The sequence below is a fragment of the Spermophilus citellus genome (assembly GCF_964194105.1).
Source record: "Spermophilus citellus genome assembly, chromosome: 1".
NCBI lineage: Eukaryota > Metazoa > Chordata > Mammalia > Rodentia > Sciuridae > Spermophilus > Spermophilus citellus.
In genome coordinates this window covers 1151779-1165979 of record NC_138182.1, presented here as the reverse complement: position 1 = coordinate 1165979, position 14201 = coordinate 1151779, and the positions used below count along the sequence as shown (strand labels likewise).

The 14201-nt window shown below is 59.0% G+C and overlaps 1 protein-coding gene across 3 annotated transcripts in view; it reads left to right on the top strand.

The window, feature by feature from the left end:
* Positions 1–552: 552 nt before the first annotated feature.
* The window catches only part of ATP11A (ATPase phospholipid transporting 11A), a 105463-nt gene continuing 91814 nt past the window's right edge, over positions 553–14201 (top strand). For 2 of the 3 annotated variants that reach the window (XM_081286197.1, XM_081286198.1), the window contains exon 1: positions 554–932. In XM_081286197.1, coding sequence (XP_081142323.1) covers positions 894–932 — 39 coding nt within the window. In that variant the 5' untranslated portion in view covers positions 554–893. Of the gene's footprint in view, positions 933–14201 lie in introns of all 3 variants that reach the window. The other variant, XM_081286196.1, reaches the window with a different exon arrangement.

The window sequence follows — 14201 nt, the reverse complement described above, 5'->3', positions numbered from 1 at the left end:
GGTGCGAGCCGCGTTCCCAGGAGTCGCTCTTGTAGTACACTGGCACCTGGCCCCTGCTCCTGGCCCTCAGGGACGGCCCTGCCCGGGGCCTTGGGGCCCGCGGGGCGGCCGACCCGGGACGGGAAGGTGGAGGCCGGTCCTGACCCTCCCACCCGGTCCAAGCCGTGGCCGGCGGCCACAGTCTGCGCCTGGCCGGGGCCGGGCCTAGGGATCCGCTGCGGTTCCGGGGCGCGGTCCCCGGGGGGCGACCTGCCCGGGCTCGCGCGGCCCCTGCGCAGCACCGAGGAAGCGGCGTCCCCCTGTCTCCCCCCGCAGGCGGACCTCGCCGGCCGTCGGGCCTTCCCGGCCGAATACAAGTTTTCCTGCCGGAGCCGGAGGGGCAGGCCGCCCGCGCCCGGCAGGCGGAAGCAACAGGGCGGCGCCGCGGCCTCAGCGCTCCGCTCCGCCCCGAGGGCCCCGGGCGGCCGCGCCAGGCGCGAGGGGAGCCGCCGAGGCGCGCGCAGGGCCCGGGGCGGGGGCGCGAGGGGAGCCGCCGGGGCGCGCGCGGAGCGGGCGGGCGCGCGCAGGGCCCGGGGCGGGGGCGCGGGCGCGGGCGCATGCTCACACGCGCTCGTGACGCCGCGGAGCCGAGCGGCCCAGAGGCCGGCTCCAGAGGGGCGGCGGGCGAGGAGGAGGAGACACGCCGAGCCCGAGCGCAGGCTCTCCTCGCCGCGCCCAGCCGCGCGGCCAGCCCGACGGAGCAGGCGCCGGGCGGGCTCCGAGCGGCCACTACCGCCGCCGCCGGGCCGGGCATGAGCGCGGAGGGGCCGCGGCCGCCCCCCGCACCGCCCGGCGCGCGCAGGCCGTGACCCGGCGGGGGGCGCCCAGCGGCGAGCGGCGCGGCCGGAGGAGCCATGGACTGCAGCCTCGTGCGGACGCTGGTGCACAGATACGTGAGTGCCGGCGGGGCGGGCGGGGCCGGGGCCGGGGACCAGCAAAGTGCTGGGCAGGGACCGCTGGGAGTGGGCGCCCTCGGGCTTCCGACGGGGACTTCAGGTGCCCACTCCGGCCCCCTCCCGTCTGCACCCGCTCCCGGCCACAGCCTCCTGGGTCCCTCTCCAGCTCGGAGTCCTCAGATCCTTCCTCAGGTCTGGGCTGGGGTGCGAGCGGGCCCCACAGTCCCCCGGGAACTCTTGCTTGGACTCAGAGCCGGGCCCTGGTCTGGGGAGGAGTGGTCAGTCCGGCAGTCGTATCTGCAGGACCAAGAGCTTGGGGGGAAGTGTTACACTTCTGCAGAGAAAGCTGTGCTTCGGTCTGTTTGCTTGCTTTTGGGCACCATGGGGGGATTCAGAGTGAAGTTTGGAATCTCTCCCTGAAAGCACCCCGTCAGATCCCGGGGCCAGTGTACCTGGGTTCCTGGGGGATCCACCTCTGGCGGGGATGAGCCTCAGGAGGAAAGACTTGGAGGGGAAAGGTTCTGTTTTACACCCGGGCCGGAAAACTGGACTCAGAGTAGCCGGCATTGCTGGCAGTAGGTGGAAAAGGGGTGTGTGTGCAGAAAGAGAAAACTGTCCAGGACACTGTTCCCTTGCCTGGTGACAACACGAGGCTTCTTTGTTGCCCTGCGGCAGAGGGTCAGCGGTCAGTCAGGTTGGAGGAGCCCAGTTTGATGCAGAGGGCACTGCCGGGCACTTTGTTTTTCCTGGTGTGGTTACTTTAGGCAGGCTTTCTCCCTTGTGAGCCTCCTTTGAAGAAGAGACCTTGACTGAAGGGGTGTGTGTGCTCCTTCAGGAAACATACCAAGCTGGTGCCTTTCCCTGATTTCATTCATTCACAGAGGCTGGAGAATTCAGGCACCTTGTGTGCACAGAGGCAGCTGCTACTGGGTGGGAGGAAGCTGGGGAGGCCAGCCTGCCTTCTCCTGAGCAGAGCCTGGGAGGGGAGGCCCCTGTTGAAGTCCCTAGTCACAGGTTCTGGACACCCAATAGCAGTGGCTGTAGGTTACCAGATGTGTAAAGAAGAAAAAAAAAAAGCACTTTATGAGGCAGGAACCTTCTGTTTTCAACGTGCCACTAGGGCAATGAGAGTCCCTCGATGACTTCTTTTCTTGCCTCAGTTTCCTCAAAGGGAAATGGAGAAAGAAAGGGTAGAGCTGTCATGTGCTTCAAAGGTACACACTGTTTTTCATGTTAATTTGGTTCTCTTCCAATTCTAACATGAGTGAGAAAAAAGAGGATCAAACTGTGGGAAATAATGTGCATCTGTCTCCATGAGAAAGGCACAGTGGCACATCTTTCCTCTGGCTGCTACAGGAACTCTCTACCCTGGCTCCCACCTTTCCAGCCAGCCTTCCGATCCCACGGGGCAGACACTGTCCCCTGTGGGTGCTGGGCTTATTGCCCCCCTTCCTCCAAGCCTGCGGCCATTTCGTGCCATGGCAATCTAGATTCGTTTTAGCGTTTTTAGTTCCTTTTTGCTACATTATCACACCTGAGAAACCACACTTATTCTTAAACCTAGGAGAGAGATGTTCTTTAATTGTTCCAGCATATACAATATGTGGCGATGCCCCTGGAATGCTAATTGTGGGGCACCAGATATTGTCTTCCTCATTTCACATCACTGGTGTGATCTGCAGAGCCCTTCTTCATGTTCACACACATAGTGTTTGCAGCTACGACCCTACACTCATGTCTGTGCTATTAAACTAATTTGACTGTTTCCAGAAACAGTCATGATCTTGTAATTTGGTTATCTTCTAATATGCAGGACTAAATATTTTTTACTTTTGCCAGTGAAAAAGAGTCTAGGATCATATGTTCATAGTTCCTTGCAGTTTTCTTATGCGACTTGTTTTATGGAAATGAGTGAATAACCTTCTCCCTTCTCCTGTTCACATTGAATTCACAGGACAGAGGATGCATCCCAGGTCCTTCTGAAGCATGAGTCCTTAGAAAACAGTGCTATATGTATTTTACTCTGGGTTAATTCTAGAGAGAGCGGGTAGGCGAGTGAGAGAACTCTGTTCATTTAGACCCATACTCCCCAAAGTCTGACATTGGCTGGCTGGCTGTAAGGCACGTTTGTATCTACCGGTGACACAATGCTTACCTACCCTGAGGTAGGGTAGTTTTACTTTTTTTTTTTAAAAAAAACATTTTAAAGGACGCAAGTAGGAGCTTGTGCTGTCTCTTTTGTAGAGATGTGAGGCTGGGGACAAAGATAGAGGTAGTGAACATGCCGAGAGGGAGCTGTGCAGTCTCCTGGGTGACCTGCAGGTTGTGCAGCGGCTGCCGATGGCAAGCACAGGCTCCCACTTCTAGCTGTGTGCCTTGGGACGGTGGCACCTTTTCCTTTCTCTGTGTTCTCGTCTGGGGTGGGACCCAGTTTGAAGAGGTACAAGTGAGTTACTGCAGGAAGCAGCTAGGAATGGATGGACCTGGCTCCAGGGAATGTTCCGCAAGCCCATCACCACCAACTTCTGCGTGGCCTGGTCTCTGGGCAGGTTTTGCTGGGGACAGGAGACAGATCCATTCTGTGGACGGCTGCCCATCAGGCCCAGCCCGCAGGCCCCACAGCCTTCAGAGTCAGCCTGGGTGGTACTAAGTGTGTGAGCTCAGGTGGGATTCAGAGGCTTCAAAGCAAGGTCGCAGTGGCCACCAGGTTTGCATGGGGCTACGCATCCTAGGCTGGGCCCCTCGTTGGACAATGCGTGCCCCCACTGCCCTCATGCTCTCATTGCGGGATTTGAATTCTTTTTAGATGTCTGTGCTCCAGAGCTCGACCCTGGCATGTCTGTGGTATTGGTTTCTGTAATTCGGCCTGGATATAGTTTGTTGTGTTTTGCTGCTTGTTGAGGTTTTTGCCAGTTTCTGCCCCACAGTTTTTGCTTTCCAGTATTTCTAACATTCCAAGAGAGCAAAATCCAGGAATGTTAGATACTAAATATTTCTGAGGTTTGAAAAATCCCAAGACTTCCTTATTCACTGTGGATATTTATTTTTGAAATAAATTGTTACATTGGAATGTCTGTGGGATCTAAGAACTCTGTACGTTTCTGTGTTAGAGAGAGTTAGACCTTCCAGGGTTCCTCCACTCCCAAGCCCTCCTGTGTGCCTGCTGCCTCGGTCGCCTCCTGGCTGGCCACTGAGCGCCGTGCTCCGCCGAGAGCTTGCCTGCTCTGGAAGACTTGCCCGCTTCTCTCAGCTGTCCCAGCCCCTGTTGTAAAGCACAGAGACTGCGTGATTTTGGAGATGCCTTCCCAGTCCAGCACTCCATGGCACAAGGCCTTCCTGGTGTCCAGCTCTTGTAGTCTACACCACAGGACACTCTGTGAAACCACTTTAACCACGAAGGCCTTCAGGTATTTGAAATAAGTGGATCCTGAGGGCTATGATCCCAGACTAATGGACGGCCTGCCTCCAGCAGTGTGGACTTGTGAAGTTGGTAATTAGCGGGTGTTTAACAAGGCGCAGCTGGCGGGCTCACCAGGCCCTGCCTGCTCCAGGCTCCTGCTCCTCGGGGAGGCTTGGAAGCAGTCTGCCCTGCCGTCAGTGTGTCTTGGGCTTCACGTTCAGGCCGCCACATCGAGGCCTCTGTCGTCGTCCTTCAGAACCCTGTCGAATGTCTGCTCCTCAGGAACAAGCGACCTTCTATCTCATGCCAGAGGCTACACTTAAGGACCAGGGAAAGAGGTTTTTGTCATTACGATCAGTGAGGTTTCTGGGGACGAGGGTGCCACCCTCAGTTCACAGTTAGTTGAAAGTGCCCGAATCCACTGACGGGGAGCACAGTGTGTTGGATGTGGGAAGTCCTGTACCTCCAGGGGTAGTGGGCTCTGAAGCCTGACATACACTGTGCTCTTCGGCACTGGGGTCATTTCTTCCTGTAGAAACAGGTCAGGGAAAGATTCCCAAGTCTCAGACTCAGTGTTCTTCCAACCAAGTTTAAGCAGGTCAAAGGGCTGTTTATTTGCAATGCAAACCCACAGCAGTTTTTACAGCCCTCGGATTCAGCAAGGCTGGGCAGGGGCTGCTTCTGCTTTTCTTGGATGCTGTTGCCTGAGAAACACAAAACAGAAGGTCAGGCGTCAGAGTTGACGATTCTGCACTCGAGCCCTGCCCTGGCCCTGCCCCTGCCCCTGTGACCCTGGGCAGGCTGGTTAGTGCCTCGTGCTTGGCTTCCCTCTCTGTGCTTTGGGGGTCTTTCCTGGCACCTCCTGGTTGTGTGGGACACTGCCTTGCATGTGGCAGCTGCCCGGTGAGTGGACGCCCTGGTTGGTGTGGATCTGGTGACTTGGAACTACTGCCCCTGCTTTCTCAACTTCTTTCCATGCAGCCGGTGACCATCCTGGAGCCTGGCTTCAGGGAGGACCGCAGTGGACAGCATGCCCCTCGTGCACCCCGCGGCCCTCTGGTTTGGACTCTGACACTCCTAAGAGAGGCCATCCCTGCTGCTGGGTCTCAGGGCCTTCTCCCATCCTGCTCTTGTCCTGGGGGGTGCCGTCTGCCCGGAGCCTGCGGTCATGCCTGCGGTCAGTCAGGTCTTTCCCAACAGCTTGCTTAAGTCGCTGACTTCTTCTCTCCTCACATCTCATCTCATCTCATCTCACTCTGAGGTCTCTTCCCATGATTTCTATACCTCCAGGGATGGCTGCAGGGCCCCTCTCTGCCCTTAACTTTGACCTCAGCAGCACTCAGCGTGGCCTCTGTACTCATCAGTGAGCCAGACAGGACAGAGACCTGCCCCTGCCCTGCAGAGCTCCCTTGCCCAGGGCAGCAGTGAGCAAAACGGGAAGGTGCTGGAGGCCAGAGAGTACAGAGTGCAGAGAAGACAGTGGTGTGGGGTGCTGGTCAGAACGGGTCTTGTGTGGCTGCCCAGAGGCGTCCAGTGCTGACTCTGGCTGCCGTGAGCTGCCCTGAAGGACTGAGGTTGACGGTGCCCAGTCATGGGTGTGTGGCCAGCTAAGAGGCTAAGGAGTGGGCTTTGGCTCTCGGGACCTTCTTGAGTAGCTTCCTAAGGCTTCGCGCTCTGCGAGGGTCTCAGCAGACTTTTAGGTCACTTGTTCTCAGGACTGACCTCTGCTCCCTGGACACGTGTGCAGACTTCCCGCAGGTGTGCCTTGCTTTCTTGGCGGGGGCTTCAAGTTTCTCTGAGCCCCTCGAAGGCGCCTGGTCCTAGAACGAGCGGAGGCTGGTCCCAGGTGGCTGCACCGGCTGCTTTGGCTAGTTTAACTTAAGACTAGTTGAGTTTCTTGCTGACACTTCAATGTTGACATTTTCTGGGTTGTTCAAAGTTACCGTCGGGCAGTGCTTACCCGCCATACCCCTGATGCCTGAATGGAGGGCGTGGTATCTAGGGGCATCCAGTGCTGACTCTGGCTGCCCTGAGCTGCCCACCCAGCTCAGGTGTGTGTGGCCTGACTCCTTTCCCATGGAGAAGGACACGGGCGCTCCTGCTTTGGGCGGCACGTGAGGGCTCTGTGTTACCTGGCTCCTGCAGTGGGGACAGCTGGGAGTCTGCTCATTGTAGATGTCCGCAGGGAGCCCTTTCTGCGGGGCTGATGGGAGGGCAGTGGGGCTCCCTCATGCCGCCCTTGGGGCTGGAGCAGCAGACAGACCTGGGTGCTCTCTGTCACTGCGTCCTCGGAGCCCAGGGCTGGCGCTGCACCCCGCATGTGCACACTGGGACAGGCCAGTGACTAGCGGCCTTCACTGCCGTCCTCTGTTTCTGAAGTGGACTGGGGAGAAGCTGGCTCTCTGAATAGAAGCCGTGTGCTCTTCTCGTCCACACCACGGGACTTGTTAGGGCAGTTGGTTTATCTGTGACCACCTCTCCTTGCAGTGTCCATCGCTTGGGATGCAGTCCATCACCCTCAAAGATGGAGCCTGGGGGCAGTGCATTTCCCTCCACCTCCTCTGACTTTCTGACCCACAGTGTTCCTGCAGCTTCCCTCCATGGCCGTCCTCTGCGTCCTCCCTCCATGGCCATCCTCTGTGGCCTCCTCCTGCGGCCTCCCTCCATGGCCATCCTCTGTGGCCTCCTTCTGTGGCCTCTGTGACCTTTGTTTCTGTGGTACCAGAGCCTGGCCACCTCTTGGGAGCACGGAGCTCTGCCGCCTGCCCGGGGGAGTCCGCTACGCTTGCTCTTCCTGAGAGGTGGCCCTTTGTCGGCCTTCACACCGCAGTTCCCACCACCGTAGCTGCAGAGTGGATGGAGTGACAGACGGTGGCACTGAGGTGGGGTCCTGGGAGGCTGCCTCATTCCAGGTAGTGTTGGGGTGCAGAAGCCACCTCCCCAGGACACAAGCAAATGGCCCCACTTGTGTTGCTCATGCTGTCGCCATGGGGCCCTGGTGGGATCCATGCTGGCCAGGCCGCCTTCAGGTGGGGCCCAGTGGCCTCCTGGACAGAGCCCCGCATCGAGCGCCCACCAGGCTGCTCACTGCTTCTCCAGAGGCAGCTGTAAGACGAGACTGATGGCACTTGCTGCCTGCTTCCCTGGTGGTGTGATCAGATGAACTAACATACACGGACGTGGCCTGTACATTGTCCAGTGCTGTCCAAGTAGCTCAGCAGAGAGAGGGCTGTCGATTTCTGTGTATCACATGTGACGAAGGTCAGGTTTTTTTAATTCAAAAAAGGTATGAAAATGAGGGTTTTTCCCCCTTCTTCCTGTTAGGAGAATAGGAAAAGATTTAAAGAGAAGGCTTTTTGCTTACGAAAAGGACTATTTGGTCGAAAGTCATTAAGTTGTACATTCAAGAAAACAGTGCATCTTGGGGTGTGGCGTCTGTCCCTGACCTACCTGCTCCCCACACCCCAGAAAAAGGAGTAGAGGAAGAGGCGGGTGCCCACCTGGCCTGCAGCTGGTGGCTGAGATGCACAGGGACCACGGAGCCTTTTCAGAGGAGGAGGGTCCTTCCTGAGGCTTGTCCCAGACACTCTGCGTAGGAGCACAGTGTTCTGTCTGTCCCAAGGTTGCAGAGCCAGCAGTGAGGGGGGTTGGGGGGCCGCCTCTGGCTGGCCTGACACCGACCACCCTGTGGGGTTCTCAGGGTGGTGGGGGTGACCCTATGCCACTGTGCCCAGAGCAGCCCCCTCGGTGCCTGTTGCCCTAGCACAGTTAATAATTGCTAGCAGTATCCCTTTCTGTACATTTTACACTTAGAGGTCTCTGCCCTTGGGGAGGGTATGTGGGTTGCAAGTCATATGGCCTTCTCTCTAGCTGGAATGTGAGCCAGAGCCTGGTGAGGCCCCTTCTCGTGCCTGGGTCACCTGTCACCTATCCTGCCACGTGGGGCCTGCTGTGTCTCAAGTCCACGGTGACCCTCCACTCACATCCCCTGCCCTTTCCTTTGATGGTGAATTCACCTCCATGGGCATCTGCTGCCCACACCCCGAGAAGTCAGCACCGAAATCTGCCCATCTTCCTGTGTTTGGAGAGACCAGCAAGTTCGGCAGATGCTGGGGATAGTGAGTATCCTCTTGGGGACAGGTCAGTGACTAGCGGCTTCTCCCAGGAGGTGGGAGTGGGCCAGGGCAATGAGAAAAGGAGGGTGTGGCTCTACAGAGGGAACCTGGGCAGCCACTGCCTGGCTCTTCCTTCCAATATCACCATCTTCTCTTCCTTTAAGGGGGACGCTGCCACGGGCCGGGAGAACCCTGGGGTGGTGATCAGAGTTCAAGACATGTTTGCTACGTGGTCCTGCACCCAGGAGGGCACCGCAGTGGTGTAGGTGCACGTGAGCGGCCCTCTAACTGACTTAGAGGCCCAACTCTGTCTCCTGCCCTCAGGGAGAGGACTCGGAGTTTGCCTGCTCGAAGGTGGAGGGTGCAGAGGGTGAGGGAAGAGCCCAGAGGAACGTCTCTCCTAGGGAGGGAGGACCTGCAGAGTGGCCAGTGAGGCAGGGGCTAGGCAGGTGGCTGTGCAGGCCGCCTGGAGCTGCTGGAATCCCGACCTGGTGGGCATCCAACCCCGGCCGTCGGATCCGACCTGGTGGGTGTTCAGTGCCTACCGGTAGGCTGGCAACCAAAGTCTGCCTCTCGCGTGAGCTCAGGCTAGGGTTGGAGAGCGCCTACACCAGCACTGTCACCTCTCCCTCCAGTGCGCCACCACGGGACCCACACTTCGCATACACTCACACAGGCCCGGGCCTCCTGTCCCGGAGCTGATTCTGGCGCCTTCCTGGCACTGCCCGCCCGCCCCCTCCACGCCAGCATGGCTTATACAGTGCCCAGGGACCTTTCAGAGTTGAGGGAGAGCCACAGCCGGCTAGAGTGGCCTGGGGTGTGGACTGAGCCCTGCTTGCTGCCGTGGCCTCGGAGCCTCAGCTCCTTCCTACGCTGGCAGCCTGTTTCTGCCCTGGTAGTTGGGCAGGCACGCTTGTTGGATCGTAGAGAAAACTGATGCTGAGAGTAGCACTAAGGACAGTAATCCTCATTATTGCCCTTGAGGATGCCGTCTCCGAGATGTTCTTCCTGGGCTGTAGGCAGCAGTGGTTTGTGGCTGATTGTGCGCCACATCCTCAGCTCTAAGCCGGGTGGGCGGTGTGAGCCTCAGTGTGCTGGCTCCCCACAGGCCAGAGCCTGGCAGCCCATAGGGCACCCTCTCCGTGCTGGAGGCCGGGCGTAGAGGGGCACCCCCTGGGTGCTGGAGGCCGAGAGCGTAGAGGGCTACACAGGGCTCTCTCCAGAGTGTCCCACAGGCTCCAGCTTCCCCTGCTCCTCCCCTTGGCTTTCCTGTGTCCTGTGCAAGGACCCCGTTTGTGACTCATTCAGCCGAGTCCCCTCCCCAAGCCCATCAGACATGAGCTCTGGGGACCAGGGCTCCAACATGTGAACCTGGGGGCGCCGTTCAGTCGGTGGCAAGGACGGCACCGTGTAGACGGCGAGCGCTGGGACAGATGGGACGTTCCGGGAGGGCCGCTGGAGAAAGCCTTGTCTGTTCACTGCCTGATCAGCGGCATCACAGCAGGTCCCCTACCCAATATGAGGAGTGAGTGAGTGCGGGCGTTGGGGCTGCCATGGGGGCTCCGCCACTGTTACTTGTGACCGGCCGGCCACCGTGCCTTGGTCCTAAGCGGTGGAGAGTCTTTCCCTCCTTGCTGGCGGGGCTGGCAGGAGAGGTGCTGGTACCATGGACGTGGGGTGCCGCCTGCTCTGTGTGGCAGTCCAGGCACACAGCATCTGGCTGGCCCACAGGACAGATATCACCGTTCATGTCACAAAAGTGGATTGGCACGCCTGCTTAGCCAGGCAGGAGGCTGCGGCCAGCGACCAGGTCCCCAGGGAACGGAATTGCTCCTGGAATCACTCTTCAGGCCTCCCTGTGCAGGGTGACATCTCACCTGTGGCAAAATCGGGGCATGGCTGTTGGAGGGTGGCGTCAGGTGTCCGGCTCTGCCATCACCTAGATGGTGGAGTCAAGTCAGGCTTGTCAGGACCTGCCCCACGCCTGCGCCTTCACGGTCTTGCAGGGCACTGGGGAGCTCCCACCTGGTTCTAACCTTCAGGGTGAGCTTTTTTGTTATTTTGAGTAACTACAGCCTTGTCATCTGCAGACGCAAGGACAGGTCATCCGTTCCTCATCTTGCAGTCTGGGAGGAGGAAGATTTCTGTGGTTTTTCACTCATTCTACCACCCACAAGGCTGGGATGGTCCATGTTAGCAAAGACCTGGCTGGTGCAGGGCCCAGGGGCTTCTCCCGCTCTGCCTGGTGGTGCCCGCGTGGCCCATGCCTGGTGCGCTGGATGCTGACCCTGGCCCCCAGGATCGCATGGCCGCCCACCTGCCCTCCACCCTGCCGCAGTGCACAGCTTGTCTGTGTCCTTTATTCCCCCTGGACCTTCCTCCTGCCTGGGAGGAGAAGTCACAAACAAACAGGCAAATAATCTCCCTGCCTCAGAGAAAAGAGGATTTCCTCCGACCTATTTTCAGCAGAGGATTAGGGACAGTGACGTTCTGCCATGGGGTGCCATCTAGGTTTGTGTCGGTTTTTCAAGGTCTCAGAGATTGCACACCGAAACCCGAAGACAGTGGTAAAATCGTGGACTGATGCTGGCGTGGAAGACCCGTGGTTTCAGGGAAAATCTGATGGAACACCTCAAATGGGTGTGGAACCCCCAGACTTCCCATTGTCTACAGAAAGCGTATGGCCTGTGCTTGTTTGGGTTCAGATAGATATAAAACATTAAAATGTCAGTAACACAATTGCTCAGCAATAATGAAGTGGGCTGGAACTCTGAGGACTCCTAGGTACGGAGAGCGGGGGCGCTGGCCTGGTGGTCAGCGTCTCCTCCAGTGCCATTTCTGATCTCATTCCACAAAATGGCTTTGAAGACCACACAGAGGCAAATCACTAAGCTGCTAACACAGGATCTGTGATGTGATTCCACATACTGATACTCAACATTGATGTTCTCCAGACATTTATTAAGTACCTGCTGTATGCACTGGGGATTCAGTGGCAATCAAAATGTGCCAGCCTCCTGTTCTGGAGACACAGTTAGAGCAGTGGTCAGACACAGGGTGAGCAAGCCGTGCACTATGTGAGGACAGAGGAGACCAGAGGGTGGTCGGGCTGTGGCTTCAAAGGCGACAGAGCCAGGTCCTGGGGGGGGCGGGGCCCACAGCCATGTAGCCACCTGGGAGCACGTGGACAGTGTGGCCATCCAGCCCACGGGGGCCATGAGGACGGGCCGAGCAGGGAAGGAGTGGACACAGAGCTAATTCCAAACTTAAAGTTGCCGTTAAATCAGTTTCTGTTTGGGATGGTGAACAATCCTGGAAGCAGACGGTGGTGACGGTCGCGTCACCCTGCAGTGTGTAATGCCGTCAGTGCAACACAGCAAAGTTCTTACCGTGTGTTCCACCACATGAAAATACCCTGGCCAGGCTGTTACTTGGTCCATCCACACGTCCCGACCAACGTTTTGGGGAGGGTGAGCACGTGGGCGCGAGAAATCGTGGAGCTTTGCTTTCTGCTCCCCTGAGCACGCCCGGCTCTGTGACAGGAGTCCAGGTGACCACCCCGAGAGGAGCACTGGAGACGAGCCAAGGAGCAGATGAGCCGTGGGGCAGACGTGCCCAGGGTGGACGGCCTCCTGAGGGTTGGGCTGGCCTGTGGGAGCCTTGGCAGCAGCCCCCGGTCTCCAGCTGTGTTAGCCGGGGACACTGGCTCCGGGCCTTCTCCTGGGAGCGCCTGGGGAAGGTGGGCCGGAGGCGCTGCCTGCGGTTTTCTTCCAGAAGCTGCTTTCCATTGGTTTGAGGAGGTGTCCTCTTTTTAGTCTGTGTTTATCCTCTGTACACAAATCATTCAGAAATAGGTGGTTTGAGTTTAAAACTCCACTGGAGTGTTGTCCTGAAAGACAGGTGGTTCTCTGAGAAGCAGTCTCCTGTCACTTTCCCGAGGGTGAAAGGGGAGTTTGGTTTTCTACTGAGATGGTCATTCTGTCCCTTTCAAAGGAAAGCAGGGTTACAACAGGCCGGGTCCCTCTTCTGCCGCCTGCTAGTTTTGTTAGTAAGAAACAACTGCAGAGTGGAGCCCTCTGGCCAATGGCGTGCTCCCTGTCGAGCAACTGGACGTTGGGTGGGGGGTGCTGTTGGGAGCTGGACGTTGGGTGGGGGGTGCTGTTGGGAGCTGGACGTTGGGTGGGGGGTGCTGTTGGGAGTTGACAGAAGACTCAGGGCCTAAGGCAGCGCTGTAGCTTCCCTGTGGTCATTCAGCACTGGGTCAAGTGTCCATTATCACTCACCCTTGCACATCCTGGAAGTGACATTGGCCTGAGGGGCAGTTTCCTCCCTAGCCGGGGACTGTTTCCTGCCCAGGTGTGGCTTCCTCACTGTGGGCTGGCATGTGGCTCCTGGGTGTGCCCCACCTTGCCACAGGGGTCCCATGACTTGCTGTCTGCTTAATGAGTGAATGACCACCGCCTGCCTGGGTGCCCAGCTTTTCGAGGTGGGTCTGTGTGGAGAAGTCAGGATCCTGCACATCTGACTTTGTTTCATGTATCAGTAGCCTGGCCAGAAGGCAGGAGAGCTTGCCTCGGAGCTCAGTGTCAGGGCCCGTGGTGGTGGTGGTGGGCCAGGCTGTCCTGAGTGGGCTGCGGGGGACGACTGGGACAGTGGTGGTGGGCCAGGCTGTCCTGAGTGGGCTGCGGGGGACGACATGGACGGTGGTGGTGGGCCAGGCTGTCCTGAGTGGGCTGCGGGGGACGACATGGTCGGTGGTGGTGGGCCAGGCTGTCCTGAGTGGGCTGCGGGGGACGACATGGACGGTGGTGGTGGGCCAGGCTGTCCTGAGTGGGCTGCGGGGGACGACATGGACGGTGGTGGTGGGCCAGGCTGTCCTGAGTGGGCTGTGGGGGACGACTGGGACAGTGGTGGTGGGCCAGGCTGTCCTGAGTGGGCTGCGGGGGACGACATGGACGGTGGTGGTGGGCCAGGCTGTCCTGAGTGGGCTGTGGGGGACGACTGGGACAGTGGTGGTGGGCCAGGCTGTCCTGAGTGGGCTGCGGGGGACGACATGGACGGTGGTGGTGGGCCAGGCTGTCCTGAGTGGGCTGCGGGGGACGACTGGGACAGTGGTGGTGGGCCAGGCTGTCCTGAGTGGGCTGCGGGGGACGACATGGACAGTGGTGGTGGGCCAGGCTGTCCTGAGTGGGCTGCGGGGGACGACATGGACGGTGGTGGTGGGCCAGGCTGTCCTGAGTGGGCTGCGGGGGACGACATGGACGGTGGTGGTGGGCCTGGCTGACCTGAGTGGGCTGCAGGGGCGGCCAGGCCAGGTGTTTTTCAGTTTGCGATTGGAGTTGAGGGACACAGGACCGCTGCCCTGTCAAGGGACCAGGTAGAGCACAGCAGGCCTCTGAGTTCCTCCTGCCTCTCTCCTGAGCAGAGCTGCTCTGAGGCGTGGCTGCAGTTGTACCAGGCAGCCCTGCTGCTGACCAGCCCTTGGGGAGCCACCCCAGAGGCCGCAGCTAGTCACAACCGCAGTGGGCAGCAGGGTCCTGATGGTGTGTGTCCACGCTCACCTATAGTTGGTGCGGGAGCCTGGGCCTCCTGCCCACTGGCCCCCACGCTCCCTGGGAGGGAGCGGGGCCACAGTTTGGAGGCTGACCTGGAGGGCCCGGCAGCCTGACCTCTGACTGTTCACGCAGCTCCAGCACGTGTTTGTGTGTGGTGGGTGGCCGCAGGCCAGCTCCGGGACAGTTCTGCATGTGT